This window comes from Uranotaenia lowii, chromosome 2 (genome assembly GCF_029784155.1).
Source record: "Uranotaenia lowii strain MFRU-FL chromosome 2, ASM2978415v1, whole genome shotgun sequence".
Classification (NCBI taxonomy): Eukaryota; Metazoa; Arthropoda; class Insecta; order Diptera; family Culicidae; genus Uranotaenia; species Uranotaenia lowii.
This window is the reverse complement of record NC_073692.1, coordinates 290,050,284-290,076,768: the sequence shown is the minus strand read 5'-3', so window position 1 is coordinate 290,076,768 and position 26,485 is coordinate 290,050,284. Positions and strand designations below refer to the sequence as shown.

The window sequence follows — 26,485 nt, the reverse complement described above, 5'->3', positions numbered from 1 at the left end:
GCCGGCGCCGTTATTGATGGTTAAAGAGAGAGTATCAGTTTTGTGCATTGAGAGTGAATCGCTAATCCCAAGCATCATTCTTTTGACCTTTGCGCAAAATTGGTAGCCTCGGTCAATCACGGAGTAGCAACCATTGGCGATGTGGAATTCTTTCAACTGAGCCACGCCTGCGATCATGGTGCTCGAAATGCATTTAAAAAAAAAACAATTAACAAAGTTCATATCATCAAATAACCATAAGAATCAGGAAAAACCATTTCAATGAGTTCCATTTTGTAAAAAAATAACAGAGCATTTCGGGTTCAATGATTCAGGTGGATGTGAGTAGTCAATCAAGCTAAGCTAAGCTAAGCTAAGCAAAACCGATCTTGTTCTCCTTATACCACTTAACGACATCCCGGCTGTAGTGGCAGCTTGACAGGTCCGGCCAGAACTTCACCGGACCTTTGTGGGACCGAATGAATGGCAAAACCCTCTTCTGGAGACATTCTTCTTTGTAAAAATTTCCATTCATTGTGTCCCCAGTGATGAAAATCTTAGTCTTCTTCCCACAACTACAGATCCCTTGCCAAATCATCAACTCACGAGCAAATTTGTCTGCGAAAACAAACTTGAATCTACCCGCAACATTCCCTTTACGCTTCGCAAGGTAAAATTTGTTACCGGGTATTTGTCCAAAATCCATTTTGACGTAAATTTCGTCGTCCATCAAAATGCTTCCATCCGTGGTACTTGCTCAACACTTTCTCGTACAACTTCCTTGCCCTGGTTTTGGCAACCAGGTTTTGTTTCAGCGTCCTGTTGGGAAGTTGGCTTGCATGATACGACCGCAAGCCTTCTCGCAAACAAATTCGTCGAGCTGTACTGTGGTTCTTCTCGAACCTTTTCGCCAAATCACGCAAGGAGATTCCAGGATTATTGTGAACTGATCGAATTACCTTTGCTCGCAGCTTCCGGTCATATGCTCCACTTTTACGCCTGGTTTATTTTGCTCGGTCCACCGTAACGGTCTCCCGGTAACGTTGCAGCACCAAATTTACAGTCGATTTTGGATATTTCAGGAATTTCGCGATCTTTACCCTTGACCACGTCGGTTTCTCTACGTGAATGTGCAAAATTTTCGGGTTCCATCGTCGATAACTTTTGACTGACTGCTTCAATCTTGATGAAATTTTCACCACTAAGTAAAGAAACATCCGGATCAAAACACTGTCAATAGATTCGTGATGTGACAACTTAGGGCGCTGCAGTAAATGAAAAGATGCGACCAGATTCTATGTGAAACAGACTTTATCTCCAGACCCGAGGAGAGGACCAGAGAGCGAAGCCGACAGACGAAATAATGATGCGCAGGGTTGCCACCTATTTTCAAAAAATGTCTGGAACAATTGGGCCGAAATGTCTGGAAATGGGTATAAATGTCTGGAACATTGTAGTGTTGAGCTAGTCGGGGAGAATAGAATCGAAAAACGAAAAAACGCCCGAACATCAAATTTTTCTGATCATTTCACCGACCAGTGCAAACATTGATTCTTTTATTTTCTTTGGGTTATTGTATTAAGCTTTATCATTCCTTTTAGAAAATTTGAAAAATGATATCACGTTGAGCTTTTGTCGGTTCCAAAATGCAGAGTTTCAACAGCTCTATCCAGTTATTGGGTTAATTTCTGCCAAAATAAATGATTTTTCAAAAATAAGAATGCATTTGGTTGGTAATGCACATCACAAATCCTTGAAATCGAAACACATCAACCACCATCTCAATGTTTGGCTATGAAAAATGATGCAGCGAATTTCTATCCTCCCTACCCAAGTGTTGAGAAGCTTATTTCAATACTAAAATTTTAAAATAATACGTTATATCATAAATTAAAAGTTCAGAATATAAACCATCTGTTTAGCTATTTATATTCCGGAATACAGGTTCATTTAGAAATTGTTATTTCAAATCGCAGATTCATTGTTATATATTGTTATTATTGTTATTATAAATTAAAAGTTATCGGGATCCAAATTGGAAAAAATAAAGTTAAAGATTTTGTTCCTTTCTGATTGCATACAGTCGTATCTAGATTGGTAATATTGAAAAACCTTTTTCATTGTTAAAACCTTTCTATCAAGTAATGCAAAAAATTCAGGTTAAAAAATGGATTTAGAATTTTTCCTTGGAGGAGAAATTGTAAAAGTAAAAGATATTTTAAGCACGACTTTTGAAGTATATTTTCACAGCGTGAATTAATTTGTGTATAAAATAACTTGAATGCGAACCATGCAGTGGATTCTAGGGCATTTTGACCGGAAGTTATAGATTACCGAAAAACACTGTAAATATAAAAAGCAAATTATTTAAATCTTCGTGACGAGCATTTGTCCAACGAGGCTTGTCGAGATAATTTTTGTAACATTAAATAACATAACTTGAGTACATCCGATTTTAAACAAGACATCGTAGGTTTCAATGTTTATGTATTCAGAATATCAATATTCTGATTTCACTTTTAGATAATCATTCAGATTAAAGTTTTCGTTAAAGACAATTAACACCATTTTGAGAAATCTCAGCCAAGTTTAGCAGAGCCTAGATTGTGACGTTGAATTAGTCGATGTCTACTTTTTCAATGGCTATGAAACGTCTAAAACTGTTTTTCAATTTCTTTTGCAATTTCACAATATATGTTTAACAACATAGCTGCTGAATTTTAACAAAAATAGTATTGATTTGATTTGGAAAGTTTGAAGCGTTTGTGTCTGGCGTAAAATTTGATAAGTTGTGATGTATGTAGATGATCCAGTTTGGAATGTTACGTAGGCACATTATTATGAATTTTTAATAACTACTTGTGATGTTTATACTAGAAACAAATGTAAATTGATTACAGAGTTTTCGTTTCTAGTAACTGATTCGAGTTGGGGAATATGCCCATTAAACAATTTTTTCTGAGTTTTTCGGATTCTGACTTAGAAATCATATCAGTCTTTTCATTTCAGTCTCAGGTTTCAGATTGAAATAATAAATAAGCTCGGGCATATTAAAAAAAATCTAGCAAACCTGACCATTTCAAAACCGCACTTTCTCTGTCTCAAACTTCTCAAAAATTTCCGAAAAACCAGTCACTTTCCGCGGACGGGACGCAAGAACGCGTGTTTTCATGCCACGGAAACACCAAGAAAAGAATGACACATGGCCGCCGGCTGGTCGCGTTGTATTTAAATATGCCTTTTCACACAGCCCAGTGATGAAATAAGTTCGGGACGAAATGATTCCAAATTCACCCAGTATGCACGTTCGTACCGAGTAATGTCAAATTCTAGACAGTTTTCTTCCGAATTCGGACGATTATGATTCAAACTTGGTCAGAGTCATTCGGTGGGAACAAAGCCCACCGGGCTGTTGATAAGAGCGAAGTGAGCTCGAACAACTCTTGTTCGGGCTCGGCCGATGGGGGGGTTCGGTATTCGAGGGTTTTCTTCCCGTCTCTAAGGCGACGGCATCCACCAGCAGCAGAAACTTCAGGTAAGTCACCAATCAATTTCGCACAACAGCTCGTTCACCCGCTGGGGGAGTGATTTTGTTTCACTTTGGTGTACCTTGATTATGATTTCACCACTGCACAAGCCTTGCATTCGTTGCACCGAATGATTATCCGCGAATTTCGGATGTATTACATAGATAAGTCGCTTGATTGGACTTTAACTAATTTATTGGAGAATAAGTAAAACCCGTGCGGTTCGTTTAACTCTAGATTCTATTCTAAAAATGGCTTACTTTCTATTCTATGAGCGGTTTCATACTCTCTCGAAGAAAGCCTTTATGTTAAGAGAGAGTTATGCTTATCCTAGGGTACATATACAAATAGTGGTGTTTTCGAGCAAATTAATTACAGTGTCAAGTGAACATAAATTAGACACATATTAAAAACTAAGGGTATGGATGGTATTTCCTGACCGGTACAGTACCGATCAACTCTACTCCACCTCAGTCAGTTAGAGTAGTCAATAATGCCAAAATAGATTAAATTTTTTAAAAAAACTTTGTCAATCAAAAAATGTCTGGAATTGTCTGGAAGAAATACTTAAAATCTGGAAGTCTGGATACCAAAAAAAAAGTCTGGCCGGAGGTCAAAAAGTCTGGAAGATCCAGACAAAATCTGAAAGGTTGACATCCCTGATGATGCGTGTCGCCTCATTATTTCTTCTCTCAGCTTGGCTCTCTTCCTAAATCACCACCCACCGTACCTACTCGGAGAGCAAACAAACACGTTTTGCTGGGCGCGCTGCTTGTGGTTCTAGAAATTCAGGAATGATTATTGCGGAAATTGCACATATTTAGACTCCTGTGCAAATAATTTCCACGCAGAAATATTTTCGCACTGACGCACACATAGACAACCTGTGTCAGTTTTTCAAATCAGCCGTTGCTCGCTTCTGATTTTCGAATCACATTTCCAAACGGCATAATCGTTATTTTTTTGGCGAAAATTATTATAAAATGCGAACCAAGGAGTTTAATAATGAAAATTTGCCGATCAACAAATGAAAAGGAACGAACAGAAAACAGATTGCATTCTGTACATTCGGGTACAAGAATGTAAGTGGAACAAATAAATCATGCATTACGGTCGTTTTTCGAATTACTGAAAAATTTGCCAAAAAATTATGGATTCACTGACACACCAGTCGCCATTGTTTTTAATTCAATTTTATCCAAAGATGTAAAGAATATCGATATGTGTCATTGTCTATGTATAGGTCTGGGAGCAGATTTTACTGCGCGCAAATAATTTGCACGGGAGTCTAAATAGGTGCAATCTGCGCAGTTTGTTAAAGACGGCAACGGTGCGTATGAAAGTTAATTTTTTGGTAGAAATAATTTGAAGTAACTGAACTCTGATGTTGGTCCTTTTTTCATATAGTCCCTTTTCAACTTTTAGCACATGATAGTTTATATAAAGAATGTGATGGTGTTAGTGAGTGCGGAATTGTTATCTGTCAAATCAGATTCTCTCAATAGTCGAAAAATTCATGCAATTGACAATATGATTATGATTATAGTTTTCATATTTTTGTGAAATCTCACAGCGTGAATTGTTGCACCTCACTAGAATGTAGATTAAATAATCTTTCCAATGAATATACTTTTGATTGGTCCAAACAAAGTAAAAGCACTGAAACAACACTGAAACAATGAAACTGGACCACAAAATCAAATGAAATTTCAATTTGTAAAAAAAATCGCGCAAAGTAGTGAATTTTGAAAAATTCCAGTAAAATCAATTTTTGTTGCATGGAAAATCTTAAGACAGCAAAATGTTAGAATTTTAATAGAATTTGTAGACATATTTTTTCAAAAACTCTACCATCGCTCAAACAGTATTTACAAGCAATCGAATGAAAAGTAGGTTTTTCAGACCACTTTTTTTAACTGCATAAGACAAATATTTGAACGTGTAGTATATGAACTACAGCAGTTTTCCTGAGGCATGTTTTTTCGGATATTTTTTCTTTCATGCTGAATAACGAGAAAACTAGAAGGTTTAGCTGTATATAATGTTCTAAACATATTTTACTGACATAACAAGGTTTCTATTGATATAAGTTTTATATGAAATTCAAAATAATTCAAATGACTTAGATAGGTTTTGCTTTTGAAGTGTCAAATTGACACTCTAAGTCGGAAAAGGGAGTTTTTTTGTCCAGGCTTCCAGGGTTCGTCCATAAAAAAAGTAAAAATGCAATATTAAAGAACTTTTGAATTCATTTAGGGTCCCCGAAGAAATTTTTGTATTTTGAAGCTTCTTGAAAAAGTTACAAGCCTTCAAACTTGCTATAGTGTCAAAATGACACTCTAATGTGGATGAGGGTTAAGCAAGATTATGTGATACACTAGATTTTTCAATGTATATTTTTTATGAAAAATAATTCAAATTATTATAAGAACAAGTTAGCTGGACTTAATAGTAAGACAACTTAAATAGTTCTCGTCTAGAAAAAAAAACCACAGATGAAAACAATTTGATGAAGCGGACAAAGTAAAAAATCACAAAACTAAATACATTTTCATGGGAAAAAATAATTTATAAAAAAAGCTAATTTTTGGTTGAAACCATATAACATAATGTTTGTTGTATTTTATTCTTTTCTAAACAATAACCAAACAAAATTTGAAACAAATGATGAATGTGTTTGAAAAGGCGTATTTTCATTTTTCTACCCGTTTCTACCCGTTGCGTGTGTGCAATGCGGTTCCTCGAAATAATTTTATTTCGAAGAGCGGACTGCACACACGGTGTGCAATGGACAATTTTTTATGAATTGACGATTACACGAAGAATAAAAATTTTTCGTTCCTGGGGGACGCATTCGAAAAAAAAAAGCCGCCTCGAATGGGTTATGAGATTTTGCATTTTCTGTATGCGAATTTTAAAACTGTCGTTTTTAGCCAGAAACTGTTAAATAACAACGAGATGGTTATCAATATAGAGCCCTTGAAAATAGTATTCGTTGTTGAGGGTATTATTTAGGTGCCAATCTTTTATTTAAAAGTTGAAGTTTAAGCAACATTTCAAAGTCTTCTAATTCAGCGCGGCAACTATTTTCTAAAATAGTCGTCGAAAGAATTTTGCACGTCCCACTCCCAAAACAGCGATTCAGCAGCATTCGAGCGCCTTCGGCTTCATTTATTTTGCATTTCCATTCAAATTAAAATGTCATTCGACAAGCGGATTTGGTATTCACGAAGACAAACGAACGAACGAACGACAAATAAAGTGCAATGCGGGCCACGTTCTTCGATAGCGCGTCGCGGTGACAATAAAAAATCGTGAGAAAATTGCTGAATGAGAACTGCTTGAAGTGCTAGAGCTCTTTCAGGTTTAGGTTTGTGTTCATTGCAGCGCAACATAATATACATAGCTAGGTATGTACCTCTACCGGGGTGATAATGAGGAAACAATCGTTTACAAAAGAATAACTCGGCACCGTTTGGATTCCAAAAATTTGGCTCAACTGGATTTGTGCAGAAAAGTTTAATGAGTTCTAGACAGTTTTGTTAAAGTAGAATTTTTTTTAAGTTGAAGTATTCAAATTCAATTGCAATTTATTTTAATATTTTTCTTCAATCATTTTCAGCACTTTTAAATAAACTTGAAATATATCCATAATCGGGCAGCTGTTAGTTTGCATTCCTTGTGAATTTTTAAATGCAATGAGCTTTCCGTGCTTATTTACTTTCTTTATGAAATGCTATCGCATTCGAATGGGATCCACTAGAAAAAGTGTTTCCCCTTATCTTGAAGAAAATAGTAGGGAGCATGGTAAAAAAAAAGTCCAAATCTGACAGACCGCGAAGCCAGCAGATGAAATGAAATACGAATAAAAAAAAAAGATCTCTCTCGTTAGAATGTGGACATGAACCGAAGGAATTCAATTTACGATAGATCTGCACGGAAAGTTTCGATTCGAAATTTAAATTGAAAAACGAAACCATTTCTTTGCTGCTGTTGCTGAGGCCGAGAAACTGGAAGCGTATACACTGCAAAGCGAGTGAAGAAAGCAGGAAAAAAAAGAAGCTGAACAAAGTGCAAACTATTTGCCATTATTGCTTTAGGAAAGAGAAATATCAATTTAGAAATAACTTTTCTCAAATAAAATTGCCGACCTGTCTTGACGCTGACGACGACGTCTGCGAGTGTTTTTGAAGTTTTGGTCAGATTGACCAGCTCTCGTTGTTCCATGCCAGCCCTTCTCTGTCAGTTTTGTGCTGCTAAGCTGCCGATGTCAGCCTTTCAATTTCGCTGGATCGTTGAGAAAAGTTTTTTTTCCTTCTTCTGGATGGAACATCCTGAAAAAAAAACTTTCTCGTTCCTGCACTTCCTCTTGCTAGACAGTTTTCTGCTATAAACTACAGCAGCCCCTTACTAAGGTTCTGAGCTAGGCTGATTACGCGAATGACTTTCCAGAAGTTGAAACCATGCGCCCTGAAAAATCTGCTGGCCAAATGGAGCAACATCCAGGGTGTAAATTTCGAGAGAAAATGTGCTTACGATAGAATACTCACGAATGATGTCTGTTAATGATATCTGCTGTAAACTTCTGTGTCCAAAATCAGATAAGTGAACTAAAATTATAAAAATATACGTATGAATAAACTGGTCCTACATTTCCTAACATTCCAATGCTGTGTAAAACAATATGTACATACAATTGATCAAATTTTCTAATTTTTGTGTTAATCCGCCAGCTTCTTGTTTTTGCCTTGATTTTCCTACTCAGAAAATTTTCATCGAAATTTATAAGCCCTCATTCCGATGCAGGTTTGATGTTGTTCTGTGGTAGCTTGCGCACCTATCCACCGAGAGGTGAAGGATCGAATCTCTTGGTGTTATCCAAGCTTTTCTAGGTTTGCGCAAGTTTGAAACATTTCATAAGTTTTTACTTAAATGCAAGACCAAACACTGCATGAAAGCTTGTATTCAAGATAAATGTTTCTGTTTTTGGTGGTCTATAACCTTTCCGAATGAGTTATGATTTATACTACCTTACTTACTACTTAATGTTCCCGCGCCGATCCTCCGGTGCATAGGGCCGTGTTAAAGACCTCCTTTGTTGACGATCCGGAGCCAGCGTCTTCATTTGGTCTCAGTCAAAACTCTTGTCGACAGTTCGTCTTTCAGCGTCGGGTCAGCCTCTTCTTCGATATCCTTCTGGATTCCATTCTAGCGCCTCTCTGCAAATCTCGTTCTCATCTTTTCGCAGCGTGTGCCCAATCCATCTACACTTACGTTCCCGAAACTCGATTTCTAGCGCCCTTTGATGACACCAGCGAATTAGTTCCTCATTCGAGATCCAGTTGCCAGGCCACCAAACGCGGATGATATTCCGCAGGCAGCGGTTTACAAATACTTGCAGTTTTCGCGTCGTCATCGCATATGTGCACCAAGTTTCGCATCCGTACATCAATAGGGATTTGACGTTTGATTTGGAGTTTCGAATTTTTGTTCGTAGAGAGATCTGGCGTGACCGCCACATGTTCTGGAGGCTCGCTTACGCAAATCGGGCCTTTCTGATTCTGGTTTCGATTTCTTTCCTGGCACCACCATCAGACGTTATCTGGCTACCAAGATACTGGCAGCACTCCACTTTCTCAACTTGTTGCCTAGCTTTTATGAAACTGGAGGGATTTTCTGTGTTGATCTCCATCGGTTTGGTCTTTCTGACATTGACTTTGAGACCTGCTGCCTTGGAACTTTCGGTGAAGTCGACGAGTTTGCTCTGCATATCTGGTTGTGTTTGGGCGAGCAAAACAATATCGTCAGCCAGGTCAAGGTCGTTCAGTTGCTCCATTGTTGAAGGATTCCACGGCAATCCTCGGTTCGGTGCACAGTCGATCGATCCAGTCAGAATCTCATCCATTACGATGAGAAAAAGTAGAGGTGATAAGATACATCCTTGTCCTTGTCCTTGCGTGATCGGGTGGTGGCCGATCAACTCACGAATATGCCGGTTGAGAATCAAGGGCCGGTTCTTCAACATCAGCATCATCAACGTGCACAGCCCTCACCTCGGAAGTACCGGTGACGACAAAGACGAATTCTACGCGCAGCTGGAGCGTGAATACGACCGTTGCCCAAAACATGATATCAAGATCGTCATCGGGGATTTCAATGCTCAGGTCGGCCAGGAGGAGGAATTCAAACCGACAATTGGAAGGTTCAGTGCGCACCAGCTGACCTACGAAAACGGCCTCAGACTAATTGATTTCGCCGCCTCCAAATGAATGGCCGTACGTAGTACCGTTTTCCAGCACCGCCTCCCACACAAGTACACCTGGAGATCACCGTACCAAACGCAATCACAGATCGACCACGTTTTGATTTAAAAGCCGGCACTTCTCGGACATTGTCGACGTCAGATCCTGTCAAGGCGCCAACATCGAGTCAGACCATTATCTGGTGATGGTGAAAATGCGCTCAAATCTCTCCGTAGTGAACAACACACGAAACAGGCGCCCGTCTCGGTTAAATATCGTACGACTGAAGCAACCTGAGGTCGCGGCAGAGTTTGCGCAATCGGTCGAAACAGCGCTGCCGGCAGAGGGCGAGCTTGACGAATCCCCTCTCGAGGACTGTTGGGATACCATCAAGACCGCGATCAACAATGCTGCGGACAACGTCATCGGTTATGTGGAGCGAACTCAACGGAACGACTGGAGTGTAGGAGTGTAGGAGGGTGATCGACGAAGAGAATGCCGCGCGGGCGGCAGTAGTGGAAAGAGGCACCCGTCGAAATGTGGAAAATCACCAACAGCGGAAGAGTCAGCAAGTCCAAATTTTAAAGGAGAAAAAGCGCCGCCTGGAGGAGGAGGAGCTCGAAAAGCTGAAGCAGCTGCATCGTTCCCAAGAAACACGAAAGTACTATCAGAAACTCAACGCATCCCGCAAAGGCTTCGTGCCGCAAGCCGATATGTGCCGGGATAAGGACGGGAGCATTCTGACGGACAATCGTGAGGTGATCAAAAGGTGGAAGCAGCACTTCGATGAACACCCAAACGGCGCACATGCAGGAGATCAAGACGGTGGAGTACATCGCCGGCGTAGCCAACGACGTAGAAGAGCCACTCCCAACGATGAGTGAAGTTAAGGAAGCCATTCGCCTGCTAAATAGAAGCAAGTCGGCTGGGAAGGATGATGAGTTCAGCATCGCAGCTGAACTCATCAAAAAGGGCCCAGACAAGTTGGCCGATCGCCTACACCGGTTGATAGTCCGGATCTGGGACATAGAACAGCTACCGGAGGAGTGGAAGAAGGGAGTAATATGCCCCATCTACAAGAAGAGCGACAAATTGGTCTGTGAGAACTACCGAGCGATCACTGTCCTCAATGCCGCCTACAAAGTGTTGTCCCGAATCCTACTCCGCCTCCTAACGCCACAAGCAAACATATTCGTGGGAACACATTACGGCAAATCCTCCAAAAATGCTGGGAACACCAAGTCCCTACGCACTATCTATTCATCGACTTCAAAGCCGCATACGACACGATCGACCGTAACGAGCTATGGAAAATCATGGACGAGAACGGCTTCTCCAGGAAGCTGATCAGACTGATCAAGGCGACGATGGATGGAACGCAGTGCTGTGTGCGGATTTCGGGTGAATTGTCGAGTTCATTCGAATCGCGTAGGGGGCTTCGACAAGGTGATGGCCTATCCTGCATGATGTTCAACGTGGCGCTAGAAGGTGTTATTCGACGAGCAGTGGGCGAAATGCGGGGCACGATTTTCAACAGATCCAGTCAACTTATCTGCTTTGCCGATGACATTGATATAGTCGGCAGATCATCACTAGCGGTGGAGGAGATCTACCGCAACTGAAACGCGAAGCAGGAAGGATTAGGTTGATGATTAATACGTCCAAGACGAAGTACATGCTGGCCTGCGGATCCGAGACCGACCGAACCCGCTTGTCCAGTAATAACAAGGTCACGATCGACGGTGACGAGCCGGAGATAGTCGAAGACTTTGTCTATCTCGGCTCACTGGTGACCGCAGACAATGACACCAGCCATGAGATCCGGAGGCGAATTATCAGCGGAGTCGTGCCCACTATGGACTCCACAAGCAACTGCGGTCGAGAAGACTCAGCCCTCGCACGAAGTATAACCTGTATATGACGCTCATTACACCGGTTGTTCTCTACGGGCACGAGACATGGATATTGCTCGAGGAGGACCTGCGTACACTCGGAGTATTCGAGCGACGAGTGTTAAGAACCATCTTTGGCGGCGTACAGGAGAACGGAATGTGGAGGCGAAGGATGAACCACGAGCTCGCGCGACTCTACGGCGAACCCAGTATCCAGAAGGTGGTGAAGGCTGGCCGGATACGCTGGGTGGGACATGTTGCGAGAATGCCGAACGACTGTCCTGCAAAACAGGTGTTCGCTACGAATCCGGTAGGAACAAGACGAAAAGCGGCGCAACGAGCGAGGTGGTTAGACCAAGTGGAGCGTGATCTGGCGAACTTGGGGTGCCCGAGTAATTGGAGAACGGTTGCCATGGACCGAGTGAATTTTAGGAATTATGTTCGTCAAGTTATGTCGTGAGACGGTATTCTATGTAAATAAATAATCCTTTATTCTTTACATGCAAAAAGTTGATTTTTGATGGATGGTGGTGAATTGCACTGCACTCATGATGAATTGCTCTGCTTATAGAAAAACTATGCTTTAAAACGAACAATATCAGGTATAAATTATAAGCAACATGTTGAAAAACTTCAGAGGGATGGGCGCTAGAAAATATCCACTACGACAAAATTTAAGAGAAACCGCGCACCCATGGTCTATACCCTTAATCATTTAACATGATTTTCTAATCATATTAATAATGTGTTTTAAATTTTTGATAATTATTTGAAATGTTTATTTTATGACAGACACGCATTGATCAACTATGTCAAAATGAGGTGATTCCGTGCACCCATGGTGAAAAAATATTTCTATTTTATAACAAAAATATTATTGAACAAGTTACAAAATAATATCAAAAGAAAAAAGTATAAAATAATAAGTAATAAAAAATTTCCCCTTCACCAGTTATTTTGACTGGTCACGGTCCAAATAGGTACACCCAAAATAATCTGCACGTCGTGGCTACGTGAAAAACTACATAATTTTTATCCAATTGATTTTCACGTAAATGCTACGAAATAGTTAAGTAAACGCGCCCCTATTGGAATTGGTACTCACATCTAATTTACGTGAATTTTTAATGCTTGCAACATGGTTTGACGCTGAAAGTTACGAGAAATTTTTATACAATCGAGGTTCCATTATAGTCAGCTATATCGTTCCTTTTAATTATTATGATATTTGAATTATTAATCGTATGGCCTTTTTTCCATAATAAAGAAGTCATTCCAAAATTTATTTTTCATTGTTTATTACACAATCTACTAAACATACAATAGTCACTGCTTTAGAATCCAATCTACTTAAAAATATGAAAACTTACTGTTTGAGTAACTCCTGCTCCTAGCCACCAAGCCCTTGTTGTTCCGGATTTCCTCCTTATTCGTCACCACCAATTTCTGGCTCGAACCTTTGTTCAAGCGGGGGTGAAGGTTGCGCATTTGCCAAGTTGCTTTTCCGGAAACAACTGTTGTTTTTCCTGCTGCTGTTGTTAGTACAGTGAACTTGGTACGTTTGTTGCAGTCTTTGTAAAAGCAGAAAAAACCTCGATTGACATAACTTTTCCTCTCCTGTAATTTTGACATACCGATAGTTGCATTTTAAGATTCGCTGTGGCGCTTATCGAGATTTTTTTGAGGCTACAAAAAAATTAAAACGTAAACAGATTCGAAAGGCTGCCTTTTATTCTTATAAGAAAAATGATCACACGCACGAAAAAGTTGATCAAAACGGAATTCAAGACACCCACTTAGAATTTACGTGAATTTCATGTATCAGTTAAGGGTTGATATGTATTAGTTACGGGGAAGTAATGTGGTTGCTACAGGACGTACGTAGAATCGATGGGATGCATCCAAAACTTAGTTTACGTGAAAAATCCCGTAAAATTAATTTCTTTATTATTTTGGGTGTACATATATTCAATTTGCCGGTCCTTCTAGTATTAAGAACATAAACATTATGAACTCTACACCCAAAATAATTTTCACTTAAAAAATAAGTGACATCTGTAGTAAATTCTCGCCATACGTAATTTCATTTGAATTTTAAGTGATGGGTCCAGTGAATTCACTTAAGTGACCGGTCAAGTGAATTACACTAGGACGTTCGAGTGAAATTTATCTGAGTTTCTAAGAAAGTTTCTAGTTAATTATCTCTCGCGTTTTTAAATAAAAGAACATTTATAGAACAGCACTACGATTTCAAATACTTACATTACGCTTTCGCCATAAATTTATGGCGAAAGGAAAATTCTATCGTAATCCCAAGGCAGATCGGTTACTGCGGATAGTGCGACTTCTAAATCTTCCCTGCTGCAAACCAGAAAATCTGTCCCGTTCAACCCACAAGCTGAAACATGATAACACTTTTAAATAACTTTTTCTTACATCTCGTTTAACACAAACTACCGCCAAAATCGCCTATTAAAGAATTGGGAAAATCCAAATCCAGCATAAGCTTTAAACGCTGCTCTTTAGAATTTGCCATTTTGAACTCTGAAAATAAACACAATTACAACCTGACATTCACTTGAAATTCAAGTGATGGGGAAGTGAATATTTTTTCTCACTTCAAATTCAAGTGACGACTGAAGTGAATGTGGATGAATTCACTTGAAATTTAAGTGACTGCCAAGTGAAATGTATATGTCGCACTTGAATAGAAGAAAATCACTGGATCCTTGTTTTTAAGTGAAAAATCATGTGTATTTTAAGAGTGAATTTGGGTTCAGTGTATGGTATCTATGCGTTACGGGGCATCCCAAAAGAGCAATAACTGTGGACTTCCAGTCCAGTATTAGCTTCGATGTTTCGTCACATCCGCATACCTTATAAGAGAAAGTTTGTTGTTACCTTCAAAGAGCAAAATAATAAAAATTTTCTCCCCTCTTCTCATCGCTATGCGGAAGAAATCATAGCTTCTGGGCTGGATGATTAATGTCAATCGTCATCGCACGGGTATTCCGAAGTATTTAAATATGTAGAATTCAATATTACTTTAATTATTTTTTTTTTTTAAATGGAACACATTGTTATTTGAGAAATATTGTTACCTTGAATGTATTGAAAATGTGTATAAATAAATAGTTATTAAATAGAAAAAAAAAAAAAAAAAAAAAGTATTCATAGTGGAAAATAAGCGATGGCTCGTGGGATTCCCAGTGGCGCTAACCAATAGACAATGACGCGAAACCAAAATATGCATCCTGGTGCTTACTCAGTTGAGGTTTTTCAAGCAAATCTTTTTCCTATTTTGATCTCACGCTTCGAGCCAGTTTTTACCGAAAATGTGTGAATTTCGACCGTGCCACAGATCGATCGTGACATTTTGGGATTGTGATAAAATTTGTCGAGGCATGTAATGCTCGGGCTGGCTGTTTGTATATTTATTGTCCGTTAGTTTTGGATGCTTGATCAGTTTGCTCAATGAGCGTCGCGGGTGAAGCAGTTTGAATATAGAAAAAGGTCTATTTATTCTACCATAGTCAAATAAATTTTAAGATGAAATTCTTAGGTTTTGTTGTGAGTTGTAGAAAGATTCATGTTTTGTTTGGGAAAACTAATAATTTTTCGTGTTTTCAAGGCTTTGACGTGTTTCTACAGTTATTCGGCTTTGGCCAACATTGAAAACGGAGATTTTAATATTGGTGTTAAACAACAAAACGCAGTGGTGTTCCATGAGCAAAGTGCAGCCAAAAGTGAGTGTGTTCATCTTTCATTATTAAAAAAAAACCTTAAAGTGTAAAAATTCTAAATTTCGTAGATGAATTCAATTATGGTTACCAGGTGCAAACGGTGAACGATCAGTTCCAATTCAAAACCAAAGGTCCTGATGATGTGACGTACGGGTGTTACGGATATGCCGATCCAAATAATAACAAACATTTGGTGTTTTACGTGGCTGATCGGTTGGGCTATCGGATACTGGCACAAAACCAAAAGGCCAAAATTTATACTTTCGAAACAAGGTGAGATATGAAAATGTTGGGATTTAACTTGAATTTTACAAAATTTTTGCTCTGAATTTTAAATTATCCTTTCGAATCTGTTAGTATTACATATATATTATTGGAGTTCCTTCAGGAATGAAACATGAGGGGGAAAAATTAGATGAAGTTACCAGTTTTTAATCATTATTAGAAAATTTGAATTTCTGAATTTTTGCCATATTAACGTATATTTGTAATATATAAGGATTTCAGAATCATTCGAATGAAGACGAGAATTAATTTTCTTTTACTCAAATATTATTCACAGCCACGATGGTTCCTCATCTGATGGTTCGTCATCAGCAAAGGAAGTGGCTTGGACTGATCTGTATCTACCCGAATCGTGCCGTAAGCTCAACGACTTGCTAACCCTACCCACTGCAGCTTCTACGGTTTCTGCAACCGTTCAAACTGGATCCATCGGGTCTAACGCCGGAGCCTCGAGCAGTGTCCAATACCCTACTGGGTCTGCTTCTGCCACCGGTTCTGCTTCGGTTTCATCAGATTGGACCCCGTATGGCAGCGGTAAACAGCAAGCAGCCACAACGATCGTGCAAAAAATTACTACTACTACCTCTCGAGCGACGACCACAGTGCCATCGACCACAGTGCCAACGACCACCACTACCAGAACTACTACAACAACTACGCCCCAACCACCTCAACCAACCACACCTGAATTTGTCTTCAGAGATGAAAGCAGCTCAGCTTCACAAACAAGTTCTAACAATGATGAACAAGTTCCTAACCCGGGCAACTTCAACGGATACGTGTTTCCGATCAACGGAGGAGATTGTGCAACATCGCAGAAGAACGTTCAAGACCTACTCGCTCAAATGGAAGCGCTAAACAGTCAAGTTCTGACCATCACTTCCTTCATCAACTCTCAGAAGAATGGTGGTTCGAGTGCGAACTGTGCTGCCAGCTGTTGGCAGAAGCAGCCATCACCGTTGCTCATCTACGTTCCCATCTTACTGCCATTTAGTAGTGTGGATTCTATCTCCGTTAGCGCGGATACAGTGCATTCGATTAATCCCGCTAGTTTTACCCATCAGTCGTTGTGCAAGCATTGTAAATAAGTATTTAAATAAATACGTTTGATTTCTGCGGTGATATTATTATCTAGTACCTAAACGCGATAAAACAGCTGTACCGTTCCTTATTAGTGCTTGAAGTTGAGACCAATGCATGTCCGTAACAAATTATGAATAAAGGGTTGAAACAGTATTGCAATCATTGATGTTTAAACTTTGAAAGGGCACATTTGTAAACTTCCATTATAAAAAAAAACTAAGGATCGCTTGTAACTCAGAAGCATATTTAAGGGTCCTGCGTCGATTGCCGCATAGAGCTGTATTGAAAGATCTCCAATACTGGCGATCTGGAGCCAGCGTCTTCATTTGCTGTCAGCCGAAGGTCTCTTTAACAGTAGGGGGAAGTGTTCCTAAATGCGCATATTGGGTAATATGCGCATACAGCCGATTGACGATATGGCTGGAGATTCATCATATCTAATCAGTGCAGTTTGAGGGTAATACGCTTTTAACACATGGCATGAAAAAATTAAATTGTTATATAAAGTCGAAAAAATTTAAAAATTCAAACAAGATTTTTGTCAGTTTTGTTATAATATATTGAACTTTAAATATCGTGCGTACTGATTCTGTGAATAAAAATTTTAATGGTTTTTCTTTCTCATTCATCTGGAAATCGGAAATTCAACAAATTGAAGCTTTCGGCAAAGTTGTAAATGATAAGATATTGGAATAAGAGACAGGTTCTGAATGCCCATATCAAGGCAGGTTAAATGCCTATATCAAGAAAAATAGATTAGTCTTATAAATTTTTTACTTTTTATCATTTAAACATTAAATCTACGCTCAAATCACGACCTTGCAGCGAAAAAAGAAGAACTTCATAATGATCCGATAAAAATACGATATGATCAAAATATTACCATGAAATATGGCATACTTAACTATGTTTCATGCAAAAGAACTAGTGATGTAAAAATTTTCACCAAAATTTTAGCCTTGACGTATGCTTAACATCCGTTTCTAACATTTTCAATTAAATAAAATCAAAATATTGCAAGTGTAAATGAAATTTGGCTTAAAAAACAAATATGCGCATTTAGCCCGCCAGTTTCGGAAATCAGCTATTTTGACTTCTTTTAATATAAAATTATTTTCACAAAAACTGTAAGAGATTTTAACAGAAAAATTGCTCTAACGTATGTAAAACAGATGTCCGCTCATGTACATATAGTTTTCAGACTCCTATCTACTGGAATATGGGAGAAAATGAGTGCTTTCCTTAATATGCGCATATAGCCCGCCTCTCCCCTACGTATTTCAGCGACAAGACTACAACACCAAGAGATTCTGTGCCCATATGGATTCGAGTCGAGGGCTTCTCTGCAAATCTCGTTCTCATCTCGTTGCAGCATGTCTCCACTTACGTTTTCAAATTTCGATTTCTAGCGCCTTTTGATGAAACTGGTAATTAAGTTTCACGATTGAGATCCAGTTGCCAGGCCAACAAGCGTGGATGATATTCCGCAGGCGACGATTCACAAACACTTACCGGTTTCCCGTCGTCACTGTATATGTGCACCAAGTTTCGCAATCCGTACAAAACTAGGGAGATATGGCGTCTGTCAGCAGTTCAGGGCTCGGGATTCAAGCTGTTCTAATTTTGCCCTTTCATCTCTGGATTATCCAAAATCCGTATCGACATCCAACTTTCGCATCGCGCCTTTGGACACGTGCAACTCTTACTCGTTTCTCGCCATGAAAGAGGCGATGCACACAGGAGTATTTCACCCAAAAACCTGGCCAAAACAAAAATTCAAATTTCATTGGTTACTTTTATGTTTATTTGATTCTTGAATAAATTTAGCACCATTTACCGGTCAGTTTTTTGACATCTGATTTGTTTGTAAGCTGTTGCAGCTGTCGAAACTTTAGTATTTTTCTGAGATAGAATTTTTCTACAAATCGTTGAATCAGCGCGACAACGACATATTAATGAATAAAACTATCTTTAGTGACTAAAAATGAAAATTTGAAATGAAAACTTCAATGGAGGGGTGTTTAATAATTTTAAGTATAATAGACAAAATTCGATGACTATAGAGACAGTACGCAGTGCTTTGAAAATTCTTCTATTTATTTTTTGTTTTAAACGTTGATTTTTTTTACAAATTAGTGTTTTTGTTTATGTTCCCAGCAAGTCCCGGCAAAATGTTTGATATCATTAGAAAATTGATAACTTCATTAATCATGTGCAAAAGAAAAAAGTCGCGCAAACTCGCGCATTTTTGATATTTTTAATTTTGAACTTTAAAAATATTGATAGATTTTTTCCACAAAAAAGTCACCTTGGGCTTCGTTTATTTTAAACTAAAGCTCAGTAAAATTAATGTTCCTTTTCGAATATTTTCGAATGTTATTTAACTTTCAAAAACAAATAAAAAAATTTAGATTTTGTTTGAATTTTACAACTTTTCTAACCTGGATTATTTATCATGTCATATAAATGTAAGAATATTTCTAATAGAAAATTATGAAAAATTACGAAAATGGTAAAAAAATATTTTAAATGATCTGAAAAACGTTTGATAAGTCAAAATAAACTATTTTATTGATTTCAAAACTAAAAAATACTTTTGGCCAACTTTTTCTTTTACGTACTCCTGTGTGCGATGGTCAGATGCAATGCCTGCGCTTCGTTTGTTGTTGCAGATATAAAAAAGGATCCATCTCAATTTTCTGCAAATGTGATCAATTTTATTTAATGTTCGACCACATTTAATATGAAAGAAAAAAAAATTCAAATTGATGATTTGTAGCCCAAAATATTCAGATTGATGTACGAGTTTTTTTTTTATTTTAGCGAAATGCTATATTTTGAGCATTACTGAAACCCTATTCTACTAATAGTTTTCTATTTCAATTTTTGAATTAATCGCCCGGTTTAACATTAGAAATATAAGTACCTCAATGAAGTTAGTGATTTTTGAAAAATAAAATAAACTAAGTGATGAAATATAAAAAAAACGAAAGCGCTTTAATGATTGGAGTTTATGGAAACTTTTTAATAACGAAAGTGTTTGAGCTCGTGGCAGGCTTCTGCGATTCTCTTGATTTTTGCTCACTTTTTCTCATCTCCTTGTCAAACGCCTGGGAGAAACATGCTTTCTCGCACTTTAAACGATCAAGCAACCCACATTTTGTTGGAGATCATTTCAATCACGCAGTCACCCAATCTCATTTTCGCAGGGAGAAATGTTCGTTAGCTTCTCAGTAACTGGCTGAGAAATAAACGACCGAGCAAAGTTGTAAATGCTAAAATGCTAAAAATAATGTGAAACAAATGTGTAAATCTTTAATTACCTCTTTGTTAACAAAATCAGATATAAAAGCATGCCAGAATTATTAAACGTCCCCAACAATAAAGCAGGTTGACAAATTCTGAGGCCAATATTCCATAATTCCACGTAGAAAGAGGACGGTCAAATCACACATTAAAGCTGTCCACGTGATTTAGTGAAACGACCAAATTTCATGTGTAATTTTTTTGTTTTGTTTTCAGAGTCACACACCAACAATGCTCTGTCAGTAGAAGAGTGATCATTCGTTTGAGAAAAAATTTCTCCCTGCTCTCTCAGCAGCGGAGGATGAAATGCTCATTAAAAATAAGCTCACAATTATTCGGAGCGAAAAAGTTCACTGTCTCCTTTTGTTCAAGATGAGCAAAATGAAGCCTGGCTCGTGGGACCTATGTTTAAAAAAAGTGTTCACAATACTTTATACATTTTGTGAACAACACAGTAGATTTATTAAATTATTTACAAATACGGCGCTTTGTTACTAAACAATTTATAACATAATTTCATAGCCAAGACAACTTAAATGGAAAAAATATAATATTTAGCCGTATGCGCTATGTTGGTTTTCAAAGATTAAAAGCAAAAACATAATATGGGATTAAAAGCAAAATTTCAAATCGATATTCTGGCTATTTGAAATCAATAAAATATGCTTGGTTAGCTAAAAATAGAATACATTAAATGAAAAAAAAAGATGTTTGATTTAACTCTAAAAGGCTGAGATTTTAACAAAAAGTAACGATCAAATCAGTTTTTTTAATGTAAATTCTTTATTTGAAACGGCTCATACCTTCAGGTTTTAAGGAGCTAAACTCGTTTTGTTTGATTACAATTGTGTGCTTATAATCAAATCAGGTTTTTTAAATATATTTTTTTGTATTTTCTCGGCTGTTGAAATACAAAAGAGTAACATATGTTGAACTGTATTATGATCACAGTCGTCAAATCTCATAAGGTCTCTTCTTCAGAGCATGTTGTGTACGATTGTAGGATATCTAAATTTGGAAATATTTACGAAGATCATGTTTTCTAAAAAATATGAATCTTTACATCCAGAATTAAAACCTACTTTTTATATTAACTAAATGAAAAATTTAATAATAGATGCCAATGTTTTTTTTCCAAGGGTTTTGCGATTTTTTTTAAAGGGCATTTTTAAACGTACACAAAAATCGTTTAAAAAGTCCAGTTATGATTATTAAAGAACAATTCATTTACGATGCATGTGTCTAAAGCCTAGTGAAAACGTGCAATGTAAGATTACATTTTTCTTTCTGTGTACTTTTTGGTGCAACGATCATGTTTTCTACTTCAGAAATTCCCCACAGGGAATTTCAAACATCACGCGAGTCGAGATAATATTTGAAAAAGATTTGTGAGCTGGCTGTAATAAAACTGAGCCGGCTGTAATAAAAAATTCTTCAAAATGCATAAAAAATCATTAAAATGTCTTTTTTAAATAGAAATAAAAAAGTTTAACCGTTAAGATAGAAGCTACAAACCGTCGCTTTCATTTGAAAGGGTAAATTTTGATATTATTTAACTATATTTTATTATGTTGATAAATGCTTTTCACATGTGGTCGGTCCCAGCCGGTTGCATATGCTGGGATGTCATGCGTTTTAATTGGAATGGTTTTTACGTTGGTTATAATCTTTTTTTTTTAAATTTTTAAATGCTATTAATCTGTTTCCTTACTCAGTAATTTGTGTGCAAGATAAAGAAATGATTTTCTTCATTTATATCAAACTCTACATAGCTACCTAAGACACATTCCACCGTGACGTGAAATCGCTTTTCCGGACTTTTCAGCACTGTTATCATTCTAGAAGTCAACCAATTTACTTGAAAAAGAAAAAAAAATGTAGCAAACGGTCGCAAATTGAATTATCTTCAAAATGAACATAATTTGGTCATTTTAAAATTTAAGTTGTTTTTGTTGTGATTAATTACTTTTGTGACGTGAATTCACGCTAGAATTACCCATTTCCGACTTTAGAACATACATCTTTGATTTCCTGTTCTCTCTGTGGAAATAGAATATCGGTGTCTTCGAATGAGTTGTAAAGAAAACAATTACCCACAATTTGATGTACGTAGCTTTCCGATTGAACCACAACGAACGAAGTTATGCTTATTTGAAGTTGTGACGTGAATTCACGCAGTTCAAATAGAACAGGGTAGTTGACTGAATTCACGTCACGAAAATTAAGTTATACCTGTGGTTATACTGAACCATTCTTCGGAGCCTTCAAATTTTATGTACACTTTCAAAAACGATATTCTGTTGTTCCGACTATAAAAATCATTAATTTTCATTATCAGCACCTAACTTTTTCCTTATTTTGATTGGCACTTAAATAGCAACATATTGAGGGATCATATGTTAAAATTACTACTGTCTTCATTTAAAGATTCACCAAAAAAAATGTTTTTTTTTTATTTTTTTTCAATCTTTTTGTATTTTTATTTCAAAATAATGAACTTATAAAAAAAATCAACTAAATTATGCTCGATTTGTAAAAATCCGACCATCTGGAGGGTCAAAACAGCTTCCAGAGCACATTTTTCATATAAAATTTAACAAAAAACATATTTTGTGACGTGAATTCACTCATTCGCGCTGTTGTAACTCAGCTAGATTTCAACCGATTTCTATAAATTTTAGAGTTTTGGAATCCTTTTATCGTTTTCAAAGAAAATCTCATTTTTTTATTTCAAAAAAAGTCTGAGTTTTCTCGTAAAATTAAAAACTTCCCTTTTTTTGTGACGTGAATTCACTCATTTGCGACTGTTTTTGTTCGCTTTTCAAACCAACTACATTGGATATAAACAAATTCTTTTTTCTACAAAATGAAGCCGTGTATTTTGGCTTCTGAACATACTAAAAATATTTCCAAAAAAAGTCATCCATATATTAAAATTAATGATTTTGTAAAAATTGTCAAAAACACCACTTTTTTCAACAAAAAAAACTGATTTTCAAAATCATCTAAAACATGTGTAAAAAAACTTTTCTCTCTTTTTTCCGTTGGTTTTGTGTAATTTGAATTATCAAAATTATACACAATTTTGAGATTTTTTGATACGCGAACGGATAAAAATCACTTTTGAGCGGTACAAGCGCGTGGAATGTGTCCTAAGAATTTCAACTTCGTATGTTAGGTTGCCGCTACAAGTAGAAGCAAAGCATAGCTCAAATGCTATAAATAAAATCATGAAACTTTTTTCTGTAAAATTGACATAACACTTTCGGTAATTCAAAAATACTTAATTTGTAGAATTAGGCCTTGTGGATCCTGAAAATTTTAATGCTAAATTTTGGTGTTTCTTAGCTTAGTTGTCTTTGCGGTGCTAAATGTTCTAATATTTATAATAACCAAATATGTAGCTATTCAGATTGTTTCTAGTGTCTTTTTATGTCCAGGAGATTTGATATGTTTTTATTATGGCAAGCACATTAAATCATTGGGGTTTTTAAAAGAATTTTGAGCTTGGGCATTTCAATGTTTGTATTTCTTTGTCCATGATGAAATTGCAAAAACTTTGCATCAACGTTTTTAACAGATTTAAAAGTACTAACTGTGGGAAATATAATTTCATGACCTGCTTGTTTTTAATCGTCTGAATCCGAGCGAGACTTATCACATCAGAATAACATAGTTCAGTACTAAGTATGGTCATAAATACCTTTTGCTCATTTTGTAAAACTTTCATTAACCTAAGACTGGAATATTATAATCAAATTCTTACATGTCATGATAATATATTCTTGAGAAAGATATTTTCAAATGAAAACTTTTCTTCACAATCAACGTTAACGTTTCACACTGAGATACAAAAAGGAAAAACCTCATTCGATAAAATCTCAATCTATTGAGATTTTGCAACCTTGCTTAAAACAGAAATAAAATAAAGATATTCTTGACATTAACCTGATTAAATCGAACTTTTAATAGTATGTTCTCTATAAAAAAGGTATTGAAAATGTAAAACTGGCCATTAACATTCATCAGCTATAACTAACAGTGTTTTAAAAAGATGTGGTATGTTCTGCTTTTTCTGAACTGAAAAACTTGTTTTATTGTTTAAGAGTTTGCACAAATATTATTCCATGGCATCTCTGCCCTCAAAAAAGTAGTTTTTCTGCTTGTGACTCTCAGGCTGAGAAGCAAGGTTGCCGAAAAAAATTCTGTGTTTTGACGAAAAAAAATTCTGACTTTCTGTGATTTTTACCAAAAATTCTGTGACGGTTTTCTGTGATGCTTTTTCCATTAATTTCATTCAAAAGTCATGTCAAATTGCGTCGTTTTTACAATTTACTTAAGAAAAATCAATTTACATTAACAATTTTATTGTATTTTTCCGATTCAAAGACAATCATCCAAAATTTATATTGACATAAGAAATTAAATTTCAAAATAACGTCCAAAATTTTAAAAATTCTGTGAAATCTTTGAATGTTGCTAAAATTCTATGTTCTGTGTCACAGATTCTGTGATGAAAATTGGCTCAAAATTCTGTGAAATTATAGATTTTTCTGTGATTTCGGTAACCTTGCTGAGAAGGCGTCGACATTCAAGACAAGAACTGTTTGTGATGCTTACGATTAGATTACCTAACATCACACTGAGATTCAAAAAGGGAAAATCTCACTCAAAAAAATCTCAATCTCATGAGATTTCACAACCTTGAGCTGATCACTTCCAGAATGAACTCACTCCGAAACGAAACTTTTGGACGTGTTATCCAAAACTTGGACGAACGTTCCAGACCATTCTGGAAGGTAGCCAAAGTACTTTAATCACACCCCAAACCAGTTCCCTCTCTTAAAGTTAGTGACGGTCTGCCCATTTTACCTGTCGAGGAGGCAGATGTGATAGAAAACCACATCGCCTCATCGTATTTGCTTGGCTCGAACATGGCCAGTCAGATTGCCAGATTGCAGATTGCATGTAAGTCAGATTGCCCAATGCGTCCACACCCTCGACCTACTCCCCTTGTGCAGTACCCTGGGAAGACAAAACAAGTGAGCTCAGCGCTGAGGGCTACCAAGAACATGAAAACTACTGGAACTGAACTGGAGTTTTTAAAATTATCTTAAAGAAGCTTAACACCAAACCCATGTAACAATGTTAGCTTCATTATGGTCAACGTTAGGACTATCGCATTAATCTCCATGAAAAGCAAAAGCGCATTCTAATAACACCACCTTCTATAACAGAACTCTAATAAAGCCAAACTCTCGCTTTTAAGCCCTATCCTAGAAAGGTCATCACGACCAATCATTATGCTTTAAAATTTTGGTCACCAAAGCTTTCAAAAAGGTTTTATTAAATATTTTTGTTTTTTTCGATTCTGTGAGTTCTTGAAGTTTTTTTTTTATTTATTTTTTCCAGCAACCATGATGGTTGCGTTCAAAAAAGAATTAATTTGCGCGAAGCTGCGCACTCTCTTCCAACTTTTACATGCTGCCATTTCTCTCTCGATTTATATTTTATCATGAAATTTTCACATCTTCTTGTTTAAATATCCAACTAACGCTCTACAAAATTTGAAGTCTTTTCAACGACTGGAAAAAAAGTTACATCTATTCCCGTAAAAAAGGGAAATTTGGAATGGCTTCAATAAGTTTGCTGTATCTTTGACAATTTTCATTGAAAAATTTTAAAATTTGATTCAAAGATGTAAAAATGTTTGTTCTAGTACCAGACCAAGTTTTGTCAAAATCGAATAACAAGATCAAAAAACGGTGCTGTGTAGTAAATGAAGTGCATCATCGCCCAACAGATGATTCCATTCTGTTTTGGACGGATGTTTGTATGGAAAACATCGTAATCCATGAATTCTTGGTTTATTCTTTCACAAAATCAAAAGGTATCACAAATAATGTTATAAATTGATAACTTCAAATTTAGTGAAGCAATTTCAAATTTTTCTTTTTTACGGAAATAGTCGTATTTTTGTTTCCACTCTTTGAGATATGATCTGGTAAAATAAATAGCCAAAACACCAATGTTTTAACCATATTATGAGCATCTTTTCTCCTGCCAATCATGATTTTCGGTAAAATGTGTATGAAATATTATTTTGAAATAAATGCGCCTCGTCAAATCTGATGAGGAATCATGATGGAATTAATGGAGAATGGTCTAAAAAAATATTTTCAAATACTTGACATTGTGAATTCATCAATATGGCATCATTTTGTGCCCTTCGATCTTGCAACCAATATGACGTTAGTCAATTCAATGCTTAGTAGCTTTATTATGGTCAGATAAATGGCCAATTAGTTTTATAATGATTTAATGAGTGCCATAGAAAAAGCTATAATTTGACGTTCCTCTCGCAAGCCAACCAAAAACACGCTTAGGATGAGTTCATCATTAGTACAGTGAATTAAGGCAGACTTTTT

General features: G+C 36.8%; 1 protein-coding gene across 1 annotated transcript; it reads left to right on the top strand.

Annotated features, from left to right (window-relative positions):
* Positions 1-15,086: 15,086 nt before the first annotated feature.
* Positions 15,087-16,870, top strand: LOC129749079 (uncharacterized). The gene is made up of 4 exons (XM_055743927.1): positions 15,087-15,210; positions 15,272-15,386; positions 15,452-15,656; positions 15,946-16,870. The coding sequence occupies exons 1-4, from the start codon at positions 15,190-15,192 to the stop codon at positions 16,754-16,756; spliced, it is 1,152 nt and encodes a 383-aa protein (XP_055599902.1). The 5' UTR covers positions 15,087-15,189; the 3' UTR covers positions 16,757-16,870.
* The last annotated feature ends 9,615 nt before the right edge of the window (positions 16,871-26,485 follow it).